This window comes from Cajanus cajan, chromosome 3 (genome assembly GCF_000230855.2).
Source record: "Cajanus cajan strain Asha chromosome 3, NIPB_CcT2T_4, whole genome shotgun sequence".
In the NCBI taxonomy this organism is placed as follows: Eukaryota; Viridiplantae; Streptophyta; class Magnoliopsida; order Fabales; family Fabaceae; genus Cajanus; species Cajanus cajan.
Window position 1 is genome coordinate 271,046 of NC_138519.1, and position 19,382 is coordinate 290,427.

The window sequence follows — 19,382 nt, forward strand, 5'->3', positions numbered from 1 at the left end:
AAATTATTAATAACATAAATTGAAAATGTAAAAGAATTGTTACAAAACTTATGAAGATTCTAAAAATTTTAAACATATTCAATAAAATTTAAAACAATATTATAATTTAAAAGAACAGTATTTTATAATAGTTATCATGTTGGAACATTCATTCATTCAAGTGAAGAAAGAATAAGGAATACAATATAATAAAATTATGCAAATTAAGCATCTCTTTATGCAAGAATTCATAGAAAGAATGTCAACAATATTCACGTATTGTAAATAAACAATCTTCATAAAAATTATGATATTCAATTTAAAAAGTATTTTGAAATATTTAAAAAATGAATGAATACCAACATGAATATGAAAATATAGAAGAAACACTATCACATGACTTATAACTTACAACTTACAATTAAATAAAACTTATTAAACATAAAAAATAAATATCAACAATATTCATTTTTCCCGAACAAACAATATCAATGAAAATTGTGAAAAAAGAACACAGATTGAATATCAATGGATAAATGAGAAAGAGGGATAAAACTCTTCATTGAAAGAGGGATAAACAAAATTGTCAATCTGCAAAGGACTAACAAAATAGTCCGCACTAAACGATGTCACGCGGTACAAAACATCGCCTTAAATGGAACCGGCGACAAATAAAAACAACTAAAGCCATACAAAAATTTGGGAACACTAAAATCAAGCAGCGCCCTTTCCCTTCTTTCTTTGGAGTTTCTTCATGTAAAATTCCAACTCCTTACCTTCCAGAATGTAGCTGCATAATTCAGGAAAACCAAAACGATAACACATTAACGAGCTTCGTTATGAACAAATTTTAAAAAAAAATCAATTTTAAGAAAATTACCCATCGGATCGGCCACATTGACCGGGTCGAGATGAAATGCAAGCAAGCAAACGACCACCACCAAACTGCTCCTCAATGTGGGGATCAAGCTTTCGATCCTTCTGGCGCTTCTCCAATTTTCTCTGCACATGATTACTCTTTTTGGATTCTTCTGCAGCAGCAACAGCAGTAGCATCACCCTCCTGCAAGTTACATCCCAAGATAAAGAAATAGACTTCAGCTTCTACACAGGAGAGTCCACTTCATCCATTAATTCAACAATTTAGAGTTCAATCATGATTTATAAAGTTAATGTTTATCAGGTACAAGTACAATAGAAAGAATTACACGAGCATCGGACAACATCTATTTATTTCTCATCAGAGCAGAAACAATAATAGGTGTCTCACTTTCAGCAAATTGCACCTGCTAGTAACACATAATGTATGAAATAGTTTTATGAAACAACTGAAAATACACTTAATTTAGCAACAGATGTAACAGCAACGATTTTTAATTTAAGTTAGTTATTAAGATTAGTTAAATCTACATATTCTGAGATAATGCAGAGTTAGAAAGATGAAAGCTTTAAGACAATATACAGAAGTAAATTACTTTTCTGAACATGTTCAGAAGCTGTATCCAATGAATCAAAAACTGATATACAATGCATCAAAGTAATTGTAATTGGTTTTAATTTTGACATATCACATGTCCAACATTATTTAAACAACCAAAACAGGCAACTTAAAATAGTAAAATCATACGAGTACAAGGAATGTAATTATGTAACTAATAAGTACTGGGTCGAAAGCTACTAATATTATGAGCACATAAATTGTGGGTAAAGAAAGTAAACACATCATAAAAGAAAAGAAAAAACAATAAGTGAAACCTCTAAAGGCATCATCACCTCAGCAAAATCCTTCTTGGCAGCTGTCTTCTTTTTCCTACCAATCTCAACACCATAGTGCTGAAGGTACCACTGTTTAAATGGAGCAGCATCAACCTGAACAATAGCACTTTTGACAAGTGTCTGAGTTCGCACAAGCTCATTGTTTGAGGCATTGTAAACCACATCAAGTATACGAGTCTTGCGAGTTACAGCTTCACTTCCCCAGGAGTAATTTCCAGTATCCAATCTCAGTGCCCTCCATTTCACATTGCCACCTCTAACACGGATCCTCCTGACTGTCTTGTTGCTTGATAGCTTAGTGTTAGCAGGCTGACGACCAAGCTCATACCTATATAAAACCACCTAAATATTAGTCTATTAAATAATTATTAGAATATAATATCATCATAGCTAAAATAAATGTCAACAAATAATATTAAAATTAAAAGAAGTGATATCCAATTCAAACAAGTTATCAAAATACACATAACAGAGTTTATACAAATTCTCTATTAATAATAGCAAAGAATAGCTATTAGCAAGGCCCAATCAATAAAATGTATTTAATTTGCAAAAAGATACTAGAAAGCATTGTCATCATTGACCTTAAGACACTCTTCACTCAGAGTTTGATTGTTTAAGAAGGAAATTTTATACTTTTAATTATTGCATCTCCCTTTGTTTGTCCTATGATTGTGCATTTACACAAAAATGAGACAAAAACTGTATATTAAAAGTGCAGCACGCAGTCATGAATTGAGCTAAGATTTCATAGAGGTTCCCATCTTGCATAACTTCAAAGTGAATTTCTAGTATAACAACCCTCTGATTTTTCACTTAGCCTAAAAAAAATCCAAAACTAAAGATTAATTAAACCTAGATTCACTAATGTTCCAGAAAATATAACAAATACATTTAAAATTCCCAAATAGTAAAAATTAAAGACCCATTTCAATTTTAATTTCAAACCGTCATCTCCACAAGCAAGCAAAGATTCCAATCATTGAAACAAACAAAACGACCAAAAATCCAAAAACAAACAATTAAAAAGAATACAGGGACATACTTCCTCTTCTTCCTCCAGGCCTTCTTCTTGCCACCAGTGGCACGCCTCTTGTGCATAGAATCCCTGGAAATACCTGATTCACAGCATCAACAACAAACCCCATTAGAGATAATCGCACACAAACGTAGTTTTGGGTTCTCGCTAACAATTGAGAATGTTGAGAATGAGATGTGTTTACTCACCCATGTTGGCAGAGAGTTGAAACCAAGAAGCAACAATGCACTCTGTCTCTCGTCCCTCGCTTTCGTTAAAACCCTAACTTGTTGATCTCCCTCCACTTACCCGGCCCGTCACGGCCCATGATCAGGCCAACTTCAGCTGTATTTCAGAAAACAACTAAAAATTAGTTTCAAATGTTCATTTTTTTTAATCTCGAAATTTACTTGAATGCACTTAGAAAAGTTATAAAGTAACTTTTTTTTACTACCGATATTCTTCGGGTCATCGATTTATTTCTTTTTGCATATAATAGAGTAATCTAATTATTTTTAAAATTATTTATAAAATAAAGTGTAACTAATAAATATTGAAAAAAGTTTGTATTTTCGATGCACGGAAATTAAACTATAGAACCAACCTTTCAATCCTCTTTATATTAAATATGGGTTATTGAGAGTGTTTTTAAGACTCCTCCAAAGAGAGTTTTAAACATTTCTTTAAATTTTTATTTAATGTAAGATTAAAAAAAAGTGTAAAATCAAAAAATAATTTTAAATCCTTCATTTTTATGATAACAAACAAATTTTTTTAAGAAACTATTTTAGACGAAACAAATGTTATATTTAATTTATAAGACGAATTATATCATCTAGATTAATATCACATTTATTTCTCGTTAAAATAATAAGTTAATTTTTAAGAAGCATTAACTCTTTATTTCTTAATAGATCAAATGAGAAAGTTTTCTCAAATATAACAAAAACTTTCAAAAGAAAATGGCAAATCATTACATCAAGAAAGAAAGAGAAAACTCCAACTATTTTGAAAAAATACTACAAAAAAAACTGTTCTACGTCAACCTCAACTACTCTACTCTGACACTACTTCTCCTATATTCAAAATAGAAGAAAATGATAATAAATAACGGTCAAGATCATATACGAGATACATGTTTCACTGAAAGGCATTAAATGCAATGATCGCATTAAATGCATCACTTATAATCTCTAAAATTAATAAAGAAGACACACAAATCAACATATGAAGAAATTTAAACATTAAAACTTAAACATTACTGTAACGATCATTTTTTCTAAATTTATTATGGTCAAATTTTTGAACAACAAAAAGGAACAATGATGGTCAAAATAACGCATTGAGAGAAGCAAAAGTGTGAAGCAAAGAAAAAAAACGCTGAAAATATAAAGAAATATACAAAGCAAACTTACATATTGAGATATAAAAAACTAAATCACAACAAAAAAATTCTCTATTGTAAATCTTATGCATTGCTCTTTGTAAATTATTTCTACTTAATTTGTATATCATCACATCTAGAAAAGAAGAAACTATTTTTGTAACTATCATTCTATTTAAAAGTGTTTAGCCTAAAGAAACTTGTAAAAAAATATTTCAATCTAAAGAGACTTACTAAAAAAATACTTAAATAATTTCTTAGAAAAACTAGTTAAAGACTACTTAAATTTAAACCAAAAGTAATTTGTGTAAAAATTTCTTATACCTTAAGAAAAATAATAAAACTCATGATTAGATTAAAAACTAACATACTTTTTATATTTAACTACAAAAATACTAATTTTTTATATACACTATTCAACTCTTAATAGTAAATATCTTTTTTTTCTTCCGATATTTAATTAATATTTTAGCATATACAATATATAAATATGCTTGCTTGTTATATATAGGTTAAATAATATTTTTGTTTACTTTATTTTTATCGATTTATAATTTTAGTCTCATGTTTCAAAAGGATAAGACATAGTCTCGATATTTAAAAGAAATCATAAACTAGGGGTGTCCATGGATCAATTTTTTCAAAAAATCAATCCAAACCAAACCGAATCATTTTATAAAAGTAGATCAGTTAACTGATCCATTTTTTATAAAGTGAATCGATTTGATTTTTTTAAAATATGAAATAATTTTTTTGAAATTAGATTAGTTCGATACGGTACAGTTATCCACTTTTTACTCATATATAGATCAGTTCTTTTAAAAACCAAACCTGTAATATCCTAATATTTTTAAATAACAATATTCACAACATTATTATTAAGTGTATTGAAAATTTTAATTATGATAATTATATCTATGGATATATATATATATATATATATATATATATATAAATTTTACTATAACATTTTTAGTGAAATAAAATTTATAAATTATATAATTATTATAATTTTTTATTTTTTATTTTTATACTTTTAGAAATATTTAATAATTCTTTTAGAAGAATATTTTAATTATTAGTATTAAAATTTTAATTGTTTAAACGTAAACCATTATATTAAACTATATATATATACATATATAGATATATATAGATAAACAATACGAATGGGTGTAATAAAAAAAATGATAATTACTAGGGATAAAAACCTGTACGCACGTTATCCTTAGTATGATGAAGTTTTAGGTACAGGTGTAATGAATATATATATGAAATGTGCAGCAATATGAATGTACAATGTGGCAAAGCATTTATGAGGCTTAAACGTAAGCAATTACGTGGAAATGGCACAGCAGGGAATGTGCAATCGTGGCAAAATTTACAGATCAGTTGTGATAAAAATCATTACGGGGATAAAAAAATTGTACCTCAAATCCGTGATAAAAATTGTATCTCAAATCCGTGAATTCAGTGAGCCTCCCTTCCCTATAAATAGGCTTCCGTTACAGTAAATTAAGGCACGCAGCAACAACAATAAAATCAAAAGAGAGAAGAGAGAACGAGAGAAAATAGAGAAAATCGCGGCGTAAGAAAAAAAACTTATGATAAGTGTGCATTTCGAGATAAGGGGGAGGAGAACTTTATCTCTTTAAATTTTATATATCCTTATATTTATTTAATTATGTTATTTTCTCGATCTAGTGAGGTGTCCCTAACCTCATTTATTTGCTTATTCTATGCTTATTGTTATTCATAATAATTATTAATATGTTCATATTTTATATTGTTTATTTATTCTGTAATAGTTATCATTATTATTTAATTAATTGGTGTTCTTAATATATTTTAATTACGTATATGTTATTTAATTAAAGATTAAATAATGATCAATTCTCAAATTTATTTAGTGTTATTATTTTTAAATTGATTATAATATAATGTTGTTAAAATATATTTGACTCGTTTTAAAAAAAAATATTGCTCTATGGCCATAGAAGATAAAATTTGAATTATTTATAACTGGAGGTTTGACCTTGGGGATTTAAATGAGTAATCATTCATGGTAAAATATTCTGTTGACATTTGGTTGATACTACAATAATGCTCATTTATCCTGACTAGTCACTATTAAAACGATTCAAATTTTATTATTTAATTTTTATGTTATTATATATAATCTTGTTCTTTATTTAATTAAATATATTTATTTAATAAGTATTCTCACTCCTTATTTCTTGTTTGTGAAAAATTTAATATGTTATAATAGATGAATCTACCAATCCTTCCTGGCCCTTTTACTACCGTTATCACTGCAGTCTTCCCAGGCACTAGTTGGGCTATGGACGCGGCTGCCAACACGATGACATTTCAAGGAATAGGATTGTCATCTTTTTATTTTTCACCAACACAGCAACATCCCGTAGTTATTGATGGCCAGATAGTAGTCACTTTTTATCTTCCTCCAACCAATCATGTCAACCCTATAGTAAATTTATATCAATCGGATATGTAAATATCGTATAAATAGTGTAGGAAATAGGTAGATTATAAGAATGTATATTATTGTAAATATTTTTTAGATATGATGCAAATATAAAGAGCTATATGTAAGGTATGTACTCTCATAATAATAAAATGAGATGTATGTGAATATTGAAGATAATAATGTAAAATTTGAGTTGTTTAGAATTATGAATATATTTTTGCAAATATTTTAAGACCTTATAAGCTAACTAAGTGTATGTGAGTTTGAAAATTTCCTTTTATTACTTATTTGTGTTATCAATCCAAAACAATATATATATATATATAAGTTATATGCAAATATATAAACATATAAAATTAGGGTTAATTTTAGTGGTATCAGAGCAACGTTCCATGTGTAACTTGGGGAAATGCGCTAACCATGTTTCTAGTATAATAACTAATCTATAAATTTCAGATGGCAGGAAGGAGAAATACAGAACTGACTGAAGCTGTGCAGGCTATTAGAGGCATGGTTGCCGCCTTGTTAAGGAATCAACAACCGGAAAGAGTGGGGGAGTCACAGGGACTAATAGAATTTAGAAGCAATAAACCTTCCCAATTCGATGGAGGATATAATCCTGAAAAAGCTGAATTATGGATTAAAGAAATAGAAAAAATATTTCGAGCTATGAACTGTCCCGATAACCAAAAAGTAAACTATGCAGTATTTATGTTAGTAGGAGAAGCAGAATATTGGTGGGATAGTACCAGGAGATTATTAGAATGAGGGGGAATAATCATTACATGGGAAGTATTTAGAGCCAAATTTTTTGAAAAATATTTTCCTAATGATGTTAGGAGGGCTAAAGAAATAGAATATATGCAGTTAAAACAAGGAAACATGACAGTGGGAGAATATGCTTCTAAGTTTGAGGAATTGGGAAAATACTCTACTTTCTTTTATCACCCTGATGAGAGAATGAAGTGTATTAAATTTGAAGATGGACTTAGACCAGAATTAAGAAAGGCAGTAGGAATATTAGAAATCTCTGATTTTCCCACATTAATACACAAGTGTCGATTTTTGGAAGGTTTTGATCATAATAAGGATAATAGACCAAAATCCTTTGGCCCTCAGTTTAATAAGAAAAAGAATAATGAAGGAAAACCTTATGATCGACCACAATGGAAATCTCAATCTTCTCAATTTGCAGGAAATTCCAGTAGACCCATGAATAATCAAGCTAAGTGTCTTAAGTGTGGACAAGGTCATTATACTAAGGACTGTCATCTCAAAGGACCTGTTTGTTTCAAGTGTGGAAAGCCTGGTCATGTGTTTTCTGGGTGTGGACAACCAAAGGCACACGCGAATACCTCTGGACCCAAACCGAGACCTCCTACAACTGGAAGAGTTTATACCATGACCGGAACTGAAGCTGCTTAAAACAACAATCTAATACAAGGTAAATGTTTCATTAAAGGTAAAACTTTAAATGTACTGTATGATTCAGGCGCAACTCATTCTTTTATCTCCAATGATTGTGTTCAACACCTCCAATTACCAATTGCTTCTTTAGAGAACAATCTAATTGTTCTAACCCCTACAAACAAATCTGTAATTGCCAACAAAGTTTGTTCAGACTGTCCTATTTTTATTGGTGATAAAAAATTTCTTGTAAATTTGATTTGCTTACCTTTATCACAATTAGATGTGATTTTAGGTATGGACTGGTTATCTTCCAACCATGTTCTTCTCAATTGTGCAGAAAAGTCTATCATATTTTCTGACTCTAAGGACCTATCGATTTCATTATCCAAACCAATAAACAAGTTTTCTTGGGGTAAAGTTCAAGGATATTTAATCTTATCCTTTATGGAAGCTAAAGAGGAAGTTGACTTGAAAAACATAGCTGTTGTTCAAAATTTTCCTGAAGTTTTTCCTAATGATATTCCTGGTTTACCACCTGACAGAGAGATTGAATTTTCGATTGATTTAATACCTGGAACTGGACCAATTTCAATGGCACCTTATAGGATGTCACCTTCTGAATTAGCAGAGTTGAAGAAACAATTAGAAGAGTTGCTTGAAAAACAATTTATACGCCCTAGTGTATCACCTTGGGGTGCTCCTGTTTTGTTAGTTAAAAAGAAAGATGGAAGCTTTAGACTGTGTGTGGATTATCGGCAATTAAATAAGTTTACCATAAAGAATAAATACCCTCTTCCTAGGATAGATGATTTGATGGATCAATTGAGAGGGGCCACTGTGTTTTCTAAGATAGATTTAAGATCAGGATACCATCAAATCAAAGTAAAAGCAGAAGACATACAGAAAACTGCATTTAGAACAAGGTATGGTCATTATGAATATCAGGTGATGCCTTTTGGAGTAACCAATGCACCTGCAGTGTTCATGGATTATATGAATAGGATTTTTCATCCATATTTAGACCATTTTGTGGTGGTATTTATAGATGATATCCTCATATATTCTCGAACTCAGGAAGAACATGAAGAACACCTTCAATCTGTTCTCCAAATCCTAAAAGATAAACAATTGTATGCCAAACTTTCTAAGTGTGAATTTTGGTTAGAGGAGGTTAAGTTTTTAGGTCATGTGATCTCCAAAGACGGAGTGTCTGTGGATCCGTCTAAAGTAGAAGCAGTTCTACTATGGGAACCTCTAAAGACAGTAACAGAAATACGTAGTTTTTTGGGTTTGGCAAGATATTATAGGAGATTCATTGAGGGGTTTTCTAAAATAGCTATGCCTTTAACTCAACTCACCAAGAAAGGGCAACCCTTTGAGTGGATAGAGAAATGTGAGAATAGTTTTCAAGAACTTAAGAAAAGATTAACCACTGCACCAGTTTTAGCCTTACCCAATCCTAATGGACAATTTGTCATATTTTGTGATGCCTCAAAAATGGGATTAGGGTGTGTTCTTATGCAAGACAGAAGGGTAGTAGCCTATGCTTCTAGACAGTTGAGAGCTCATGAAAAGAATTACCCAACCCATGATCTAGAACTAGCTGCCATTGTTTTTGCACTCAAGATATGGAGACATTATGTGTATGGTGGTAAGTTTGATGTTTTTAGTGATCATAAGAGTTTAAAATATTTGTTTGATCAAAAGGAACTAAATATGAGACAAAGAAGGTGGATGAAATTTTTGAAAGATTATGATTTTGAATTACATTACCATCCAGGGAAAGCCAATGTTGTGGCTGATGTACTGAGTAGAAAATCTTTACATATCTCTTCATTAATGATTCATGAGATGAATTTGATAGAAAAATTTAGAGATATGAGTTTATCCACTACAGTAAGTCAGGATAGAATACAATTGCATGCGGTTCAAATTACTAGTGACTTACATGGACAAATTGTTGAGGCTCAGGTAGTTGATAAATTCATTCAAAAGAAAAAGAGATTGATAGGTCAAAAGGATGGTGAAAAGTTTAATATAGATCAAAATGGAATTTTGAGATTTAGTGATAGAATATGTGTGCCTAACGATTCAGAAATTAAGAAAATAATTTTAGGGGAGACACATAAGAGAAAGTTGAGCATACACCCTGGAGCAACAAAGATGTATCAGGATCTCAAAAGAATGTTTTGGTGGCCCAAAATGAAAAAGGAAATAGCACAATATGTGACTACATGCTTGATTTGTCAGAAGGCCAAAATAGAACACCAAAAGCCAGCAGGAATGTTACGACCCTTAGATATACCTGAATGGAAATGGGACAGTATAGCAATGGATTTTGTAGTTGGTTTACCACGAACAATTCATAAGTATGATTCCATATGGGTTATCGTGAATAGGCTGACAAAATCTGCTCATTTCTTACCCATCAACATTAGGTATTCCCTAGAAAAATTGACTGAGATATATATAAGAGAGATCGTACGGCTGCATGGTGTACCATCTAGTATCATATCTGACAGAGATCCTAGATTCACTTCTAAATTTTGGGGAAGTTTACATCAAGCATTGGGAACTAAGCTTCGCCTTAGCTCGGCATATCATCCTCAAACAGATGGACAATCAGAAAGAACCATTCAATCCTTAGAAGATTTATTGAGAGCTTGTGTGTTAGAGGATTCTGGTAGTTGGGATCAATATCTGCCTTTGATTGAATTCACCTATAACAACAGTTTTCATTCTAGCATAAGTATGGCACCCTATGAAGCTTTATATGGGAGAAGGTGTAGAACTCCTTTGTGTTGTTTTGAGACAGGAGAAAATTTAATCTTAGGCCCTGAATTGGTGCAACAAACCACGGAAAAGATCAAAATGATTCAAGAAAAATTGAGAACAACTCAAAGCAGACAGAAAAGTTATGCTGATAAAAGAAGACGACCTCTTGAATTTCAGGAAGGTGATCATGTATTTTTGAAAGTTACACCAACAACTGGAATTGGTAGGGTAATGAAATCAAAGAAACTCACACCTCGATTTATTGGTCCTTATCAAATTCTCAGAAAAATAGGTCCTGTAGCTTATCAAATTTCTCTACCTCCTTTTATTTCTAATCTCCATAATGTCTTCCATGTGTCTCAGTTAAAAAAATATATTTCTGACCCTTCTCATGTAATAATGCCTGATACAGTACAATTAAAGGATAACCTTACATATGATGCAATGCATGTACAGATCGCAGACATGAGGACCAAACAGTTGAGAGGCAAACAGATTTCATTGGTAAAGGTCATTTGGAATGAAGACACTGGAGACGCTACTTGGGAACTGGAAGAACAAATTAGGAAAAATTATCCTTATCTGTTTCAAGCAATAAAAATTTCGAGGACGAAATTTCTGCAAGTAGGGGAGAATTGTAATATCCTAATATTTTTAAATAACAATATTCACAACATTATTATTAAGTGTATTGAAATTTTTAATTATGATAATTATATTTATGGATATATATATATATATATATATATATATATATATAAATTTTACTATAACATTTTTAGTGAAATAAAATTTATAAATTATATAATTATTTAAATTTTTTTTTATACTTTTAGAAATATTTAATAATTCTTTTAGAAGAATATTTTAATTATTAGTATTAAAATTTTAATTGTTTAAACGTAAACCATTATATTAAACTATATATATATATATAGATATATATAGATAAACAATACGAATGGGTGTAATAAAAAAAATGATAATTACTAGGGATAAAAACCTGTACGCACGTTATCCTTAGTATGATGAAGTTTTAGGTACAGGTGTAATGAATATATATATGAAATGTGCAGCAATATGAATGTACAATGTGGCAAAGCATTTATGAGGCTTAAACGTAAGCAATTACGTGGAAATGGCACAGCAGGGAATGTGCAATCGTGGCAAAATTTACAGATCAGTTGTGATAAAAATCATTACGGGGATAAAAAAATTGTACCTCAAATCCGTGATAAAAATTGTATCTCAAATCCGTGAATTCAGTGAGCCTCCCTTCCCTATAAATAGGCTTCCGTTACAGTAAATTAAGGCACGCAGCAACAGCAATAAAATCAAAAGAGAGAAGAGAGAACGAGAGAAAATAGAGAAAATCGCTGCGTAAGAAAATAAACTTATGATAAGTGTGCATCTCGAGGTAAGGGGAGGAGAACTTTATCTCTTTAAATTTTATATATCTTTATGTTTATTTAATTATGTTATTTTCTCGATCTAGTGAGGTGTCCATAACCTCATTTATTTGCTTATTCTATGCTTATTGTTATTCATAATAATTATTAATATGTTCATATTTTATATTGTTTATTTATTCTGTAATAATTATCATTATTATTTAATTAATTGATGCTCTTAATATATTTTAATTACGTATATGTTATTTAATTAAAGATTAAATAATGATAAATTCTCAAATTTATTTAGTGTTATTATTTTTAAATTGATTATAATATAATGTTGTTAAAATACATTTGACTCGTTTTAAAAATAAATATTGCTCTATGGCCATAGAAGATAAAATTTGAATTATTTATAGCTGGAAGTTTGACCTTAGGAATTTAAATGAGTAATCATTTATGGTAAAATATTCTGTTGACATTTGGTTGATACTACAATAATGCTCATTTATCCTGACTAGTCACTATTAAAACGATTCAAATTTTATTATTTAATTTTTATGTTATTATATATAATCTTGTTCTTTATTTAATTAAATATATTTATTTAATAAGTGTTCTCACTCCTTATTTTTTGTTTGTGAAAAATTTAATATGTTATAATAGATGAATCTACCAATCCTTCTTGACCCTTTTACTACCGTTATCACTGCAGTCTTCCCAGACACTAGTTGGGCTATAGACCCGGCTGCCAACGCAGTAACATTTCAAGGAATAGGATTGTCATCTTTTTATTTTTCACCAACACAACAACATCCCGTAGTTATAGACGACCAGATAGTAGTCACTTTTTATCTTCCTCCAACCAATCATGTCAACCCTATAGTAAATTTATATCAACCGGATATGTAAATATCATATAAATAGTGTAAGAAATAAGAAATAGATAGATTATAAGAATGTACATTATTATAAATATTTTTTTAATATAATACAAATATAAAGAACTATATGTAAAGTATGTACTCTCATAATAATAAAATGAGATGTATGTGAATATTGAAGATAATAATGTAAAATTTGAGTAGTTTAAAATTATGTATATATTTTTGCAAATATTTTCAGACCTTATAAGCTAACTAAGTGTATGTGAATTTAAAAATTTCCTTCTATTATTTATTTGTGTTATCAATCCAAAACAATATATATATATATATATATAAGTTATATGCAAATATATAATTTTTAGCCGTTACAAAACTTTTTTAGACGTTACAAAACCAAACCTATTCATTTTATAAAAATAGATCAGATAACTAAATCAATTTTATAAAATGATTCGATTTAGATTTTTTTTTAAATGGATCATATTTTTTAATATGGGTTAGATCGATTATAGATCGATTCAGTTCAATTTAAATTTTTTGCACACCACTATCATAAACTTTCAAGAAGGGACGGCATTATAATCAAATCAAGAATGTAACCTTACCGCTAAGATGCATCAAACAAATATATATTAAAAAAAGAAACACATCACTAATATAAAATTGTCCTTAACAATAACAAACAAAATTTATCCCCGTTCACATTCCGCAATCCATCATAATTTCCAAATGTCCACAAATAATAAGAACGCAGACCCTAGAAATTAGATGAATTTCCATAGTGTTTATGCCTTGCTGTCGATATTCATGGGTTGGGCATCCTTGGACGCTGGTTTCTGCATGTTAAACAAACAAGGTGCATCAAAAATCACAGCATAAACAAAAACAAAAAACTTTATCTCACTAACCACACCCTTGAACAATGTTACACTCTTAGATATACAGTTTTATAATTCGGATAGAAAATTTAACTGGCACCGTCAAACATATGTATGAAGAAAAAAAAACATACAACACAACAGTCGCGAATCTAACCATTATTCAAAAAAGTGTACAGAACATAAAACACTAAATATTATGTTCAAAATATTATCCCTCACGAACAACATTTTTTATTTTCACTTTTTAGCAATAGTGTCAATTAAAATTAAATATAACATTATACATAGAAATTTTTTAACTTTCTTGTTTTTTTAAACGAGGTATGTTTATGTGCTTGAGATCAAAATTTGATGTCATCACATTGGTAGCTTGGAAAGATTATAATTCAAACATCACCCTTTCTAGACTAGAAATGAAATACAAGAGAATGCATACATACATATTAAGAGAAACTACAGAGACTGAATACTCACATTACTGTCAAGAGAATCTAGCTTATGCAGTTTGTTGAACATATTTCCATAAAATTTTGCCTCTTTTTTGTTATACTCCTTCATCTTTTCCTTCAAAGTCTTGTACTCAAGCTTGATATCTCTGGTACATATATCAAAAGCAAATAAATCGGTGGCTTTACAACAAAAATATCAGGAGATAAAAATGAAATATCATCCAAATTGCAAATAAATGGTATTCAAGTTTTAAACCATATTAAGAAACTATCGTTTTATAATATCCAATATCCAATCCAACAATAGTAATTCACTCAATATAGAGTTTAAGTTTAACACGCATTTAGTATAAAGATTCTTACTGATAGTATAAACCACTATAGATATGATTTAATTGGTATCCATTTTTCATGATATTATGGATAGATCAGATATAATATGGCAAATTTGTCTAAAGTATTTTAAAATAATTATTACAAAAGATAACAAATATTAATTATACCTATCAGTGTATTTCAATTAAATGAATCAATTTATCTACCTGTTGTTAGGGTCAATCTCAAGAGCCTTCTTGATATCAAATTCAGCCAAATCTAAGTCAGCCAACTGGATATATGCCTGGGCCCTTCTATAGAGAGCCTTCACGTTAGTACTCTCAAGATCCAATACCTGCTTGTCCACATCAAAAATCAGTTTTCCCATTTGTAAACACGTGAACTGATTTTTCTATAACTATCAAGGGTTACAGCAGTCACACCTTTGTGCACAATTTCTCCGCTTGTTTGTAATCTTTTAACTTCAACTTGCATGCTGCATTGTTTAGATTACAGGCAACCTTCAATGCCTTGGAGCTCTTTTTCTCCTCTTCGCTGAAGGAGGTATCATACTCTATGAACTTTACAGCCTGATAAGGTTTCAGTAAAAAAAATGTCTCAAAAGATGCATTGAAATGAAAGAGAGTAAATAGTGAATGAATATTTAATTTATTTTTAATTACCTTCTCATATCTTTTAGAAGATCTTGTATATTTACCAGCTTTAAATAGTGCATTCCCTTCTTCTTTCTTCTTACCAGCAGCTTCAATCTTCTCTTGTGTGTTCATATCCCAGGATTCCTTCTCCTAAGAGTAGGCAAAAATAATTAATTATTCATTGGTAGAAAAATTTAATGAACTTTTGAAACTCCTATTGATAGGGCTGGATGACAATTCAGTTATATACAGGAAACAATTAATATATAGGAAAAAAAACAGGCACAACACTAGAAAAACACACAAAATTGGATCGTGCAAGCGAAAAGAAAAACAAAGCACAATTATAGTGCTTTTGTTTCTTAATCATTACCTTAACCTTGTGAATTTAGTTTAATTGCAACTGCATGGTGGCTAGCATTCCTTTCCTATATCAATTTCTTTCATCAAAGTTTAAAGATACAAGTTAATTTAGTTTAATTACAACTGCATGGTGGCTAGCATTCCTTTCCAATATCAATTTCTTTCATCAAAGTATAAAGATACAAGTTCATTTAGTTTAATTACAACTGCATGGTAGCTAGCATTCCTTTCCAATATCGATTTCTTTCATCAACATTCAAAGATACAAGTTCAATGCAAAAATGTATATCATTGCTCGGTTCTTAACTTACCTTCACAAATGATACCAACTCAACCTCATAATACAAAGTGGAGTTAGGCGGGATCACAGCCAGTTCCTGCTGAGACTCTGATGAACCAAAAGCATATTCAGGGGCAACAGTCAGCAACGCTACCTCACCCTTCTTCATAGTCAACACAGCTCTATCAAGCCCATCAATTACTTGCTCTGCCCAATCCATCAAGTTCTCACGTTAGTTAGCATTTGCAAAAATAAAAATTTGAGGGAAGTGGAAAGCAAAATCAAGACATTTCATGTTACCCTCATCTGTTTTGAATTCAAACAGCTCCCCTTCATCGTCATGGCCTTTCTTCAAAAATAAAGTACCATCTTGCAGCTTTCCAATTACTTTCACTACAACAATTTTTAAAAAAAAAAAGGTAACACATCAGAAGCTTAAATCCATAAACAATGAAAAGATCATCATTCACATTCAAATATTAACTAGCATTTACATCTCACAACGGCTCCCTCATTTGGACGCTCATATCCTTCCCCTTCCTTGAGGATCTTCTTAATGACCTTCTTGTCATCAGTTACTTCTGACACAGTCTTCCAAGAAACTAACTCGAGAGTAATGTGCAATGTTGCATTTGGTGGAACTGCACCTTTGTCACCATGTGCTGGCTTACCTTTCTCACCAAACCCATCTATAAACAAATTAAAAAAATGCATAAAACTATGAACTTAAGAAGTAAATGAATATAATATTAAGAATAGTAGTCATATGATCATATCCCTTTTCAGTTAAAAAAAAAGGTATACCATCAGTTACCAAATCATTCTGTAGACAACTTACATTGTGGCTTCACAGTCAGAATCACCTTCTCTCCCTTCTTCATGGTTTTAACAGCCTTTGACAACGCAGGACAAAAGTGACCTGCAATACAGCAAACGTTAAGGTGCAATTATACCAAAGCAAAATTTAATATGAAGTAACCAAATTGGTAGGCACTGACCTTCATTAACTGTGAATTCCACTCCATCAGATTTTGCCACAAGAGTTCCATCTTCAAGATGTGCTTCATACTTCACTGCAGCACCAACAGTGTATTTAATAATTAAACTAAGTTAAATAACACCGCACTCAAATAGAAAATGAAGTCTTTAACAAACAAGTATACCTAATACTTCATCAGGATCCTTGGGATTCTCCCATTTATCTCCCTCAGTAAGTATCTTCTTAAATAAACCACCATCCTTGCATATGTCTTTTACACTAGTCCAAGACAGTAGCTCCACGTCAAATTGAAGAGTTGCATTGGGAGGAATCGTTGGAGGAGAACCAGATTCACCATAAGCTAGCTCAGCTGGGATGGTGAAAAGGGCATTCTCACCTTTCTTCATTGTTATAATACCTTGATCCCATCCTTTAATAACTTGCCCTGCATTTCCAAGGCACCACTGATATCAAACATAATACTATTCCAAATTTTCAATAAAAAAAAAAAATATACCTTATTCCCCCAAATAATAAGTAAATCAACACGTGAAAAACCTCATTCAAGTCTTCATTAAAACGCCCAAATCATGAGTTTCCACCGAACAAAAATTTCAAAAGTTGACCATAGCAAACACAACCTCTGTTTAAAAACACCTTGTCATTTCGCACATATTGAAGTGCTTATGATGAAATCTACTTCATAATCAACCGCACACACAATTTCAAATTCCACCACGTTCAATCACAACACCCACAACTCTTAGCACAGAGAGAGAGAGAGAGAGACTCACCTTGTCCAAGCGTGAAACTGAATGGAGTTCCCCTGTCTCTGCTGGAATCAAACTTGGTTCCATCAAGCAACGTCCCAGTATAGTGAACTACAAAAAAATAAATAATTAAATAAATCGTTAAGAAAAATATAGCAAAACAAAACCAAACAATAAATTAGAACAAACTCAGCCAGGTTACACACATTCTAACACAATCTTTATAATAAGTAAGACACACTACCTTAAATTACAACTTCTAAAAATCAGAAAATAACAAGTAAAGTACATTAAATATTGGAATTCCAGATAAAATTCAGCCAATTTAGCATTTCTCAACCCTATCATAGAGATATAACCAAAATAGAAATGGAAATGAAAAGAAATTAAAAATACAACAAAACCAAACAAACTAACTAAGAAGAATGCCATGTAACACGCTCTCTACCACAGTTCTTCATAAAATCAAACTAAAACTTACTAAAAAGCATAAAATTTCGAGTAAAATTCAATACATATCGTAATTATCCATAAACTTCAGCCGATGCATAACAATTACGATAAGAGTTTAATAGCTCCGTAGTGGCAATATAAAAATTGGCCAGACCAATCACAAATCACAGCATAAATCGATAAATTCATCACTGATTACGAATTCTGATTAGTATCTCTTGTGAAAAATAACTAAAAGGGTGTTGCTAACATGTAAATATAAATGGATGTATAACATAGAGACTACACTCTAGAGAGTAAGAGAGTGTTGGTAGTTGGCAGCATTTACTCGATCATAGTAACAAAGATAGAAATGTAAATGTAAATGAGATGAGAGAGAGAGAGAGGTACCTTGAACTTCATCACCAGCTTCAGGGGTATCCCATCCTTGACCTTCTTTGAGGAGTTTCTTCTTAAGGCCCTGTTTTCCAATCTCCTTCTCCTCGCCGACCTTGAAGACGGGGTTGTCTCCGTCACCGGCGCCGGCAAAGTCGAAGTCCTCGTTCATGGGTTCCGGCGCCGGCAGGTCGAAATCCTCGTCCATGTCGAAATGTGGAAGAGAGAAGGCTTGTGTAGGGACTTTGTGCGTTGGAGTTCAGAGAAGAAGGAAATGAAGCGGAGAAGGTCGAAGTGGAGAGAGAGGGTTTAAAAGGGGAAAGAACTAGGGAAGAGGTTCCAGAGAGTTCCAGGGTAATTTCGAGAATCCAGGGTAAGGATGCTTCCAGATTCACCTAATTGCGACTTCTTTTTTTCTTTCCTTTTTTATATATACCGGTATGAAAGAGGTAAATAATAATAATAATAATAATAAAAATAAATAATGAAATAAAACTACAAAATTATTTAACAATTAGGAATAGTTTGAAGAAAAAAATATAAATTACTCTATTTTGCCTCCATATAACTTTGACAATTTTTATCTTTATAACTATTTCAATTACTCTTGTTTTCTCACCATTTTTATTTATTTTTTATTTGTTTTATTTTTTTACCTTTTAAATCGTTCAAAAACTAGTCATATAATAATAATTATTTAAAAATTGATCATATTATTAATAATTTATTTTTATTTTATTTTATTTTTTAG

General features: G+C 30.7%; 2 protein-coding genes across 2 annotated transcripts; both read right to left on the minus strand.

Moving 5' to 3' along the window:
* Positions 1–512: 512 nt before the first annotated feature.
* LOC109817595 (small ribosomal subunit protein eS8) lies at positions 513–3,135 on the minus strand. The gene is made up of 5 exons (XM_020382895.3): positions 2,982–3,135; positions 2,800–2,872; positions 1,752–2,082; positions 860–1,041; positions 513–769 (listed from the first exon to the last, which is right to left on the minus strand). The coding sequence occupies exons 1-5, from the start codon at positions 2,983–2,985 to the stop codon at positions 694–696; spliced, it is 666 nt and encodes a 221-aa protein (XP_020238484.1). The 5' UTR covers positions 2,986–3,135; the 3' UTR covers positions 513–693.
* A 10,588-nt stretch (positions 3,136–13,723) lies between these two features.
* LOC109805006 (peptidyl-prolyl cis-trans isomerase FKBP62) lies at positions 13,724–18,972 on the minus strand. The gene is made up of 13 exons (XM_020366931.3): positions 18,647–18,972; positions 17,828–17,914; positions 17,218–17,478; positions 17,053–17,127; positions 16,893–16,973; positions 16,549–16,743; positions 16,355–16,447; positions 16,086–16,261; positions 15,439–15,561; positions 15,199–15,345; positions 14,983–15,110; positions 14,466–14,586; positions 13,724–13,946 (listed from the first exon to the last, which is right to left on the minus strand). The coding sequence occupies exons 1-13, from the start codon at positions 18,837–18,839 to the stop codon at positions 13,896–13,898; spliced, it is 1,731 nt and encodes a 576-aa protein (XP_020222520.1). The 5' UTR covers positions 18,840–18,972; the 3' UTR covers positions 13,724–13,895.
* Positions 18,973–19,382: the final 410 nt, after the last annotated feature.

What these genes read in the sequence shown, in the direction of transcription:
- LOC109805006 (XM_020366931.3), bottom strand. Translation starts at nt 18,839, where the DNA reads ATGGACGAGGATTTCGACCTGCCGGCGCCGGAACCCATGAACGAGGAC. An exon ending in TGAATTCAAAACAGATGAGG is followed by an intron (nt 16,262 to 16,354) that starts GTAACATGAAAT and finishes TGGATTGGGCAG; the next exon opens with AGCAAGTAATTGATGGGCTT. An exon ending in GAGATTGACCCTAACAACAG is followed by an intron (nt 14,587 to 14,982) that starts GTAGATAAATTG and finishes TATATGTACCAG; the next exon opens with AGATATCAAGCTTGAGTACA.
- LOC109817595 (XM_020382895.3), bottom strand. An exon ending in CCAAGAAGGATTTTGCTGAG is followed by an intron (nt 1,042 to 1,751) that starts GTGATGATGCCT and finishes TGTAACTTGCAG; the next exon opens with GAGGGTGATGCTACTGCTGT. An exon ending in CAATGTGGCCGATCCGATGG is followed by an intron (nt 770 to 859) that starts GTAATTTTCTTA and finishes TGAATTATGCAG; the next exon opens with CTACATTCTGGAAGGTAAGG.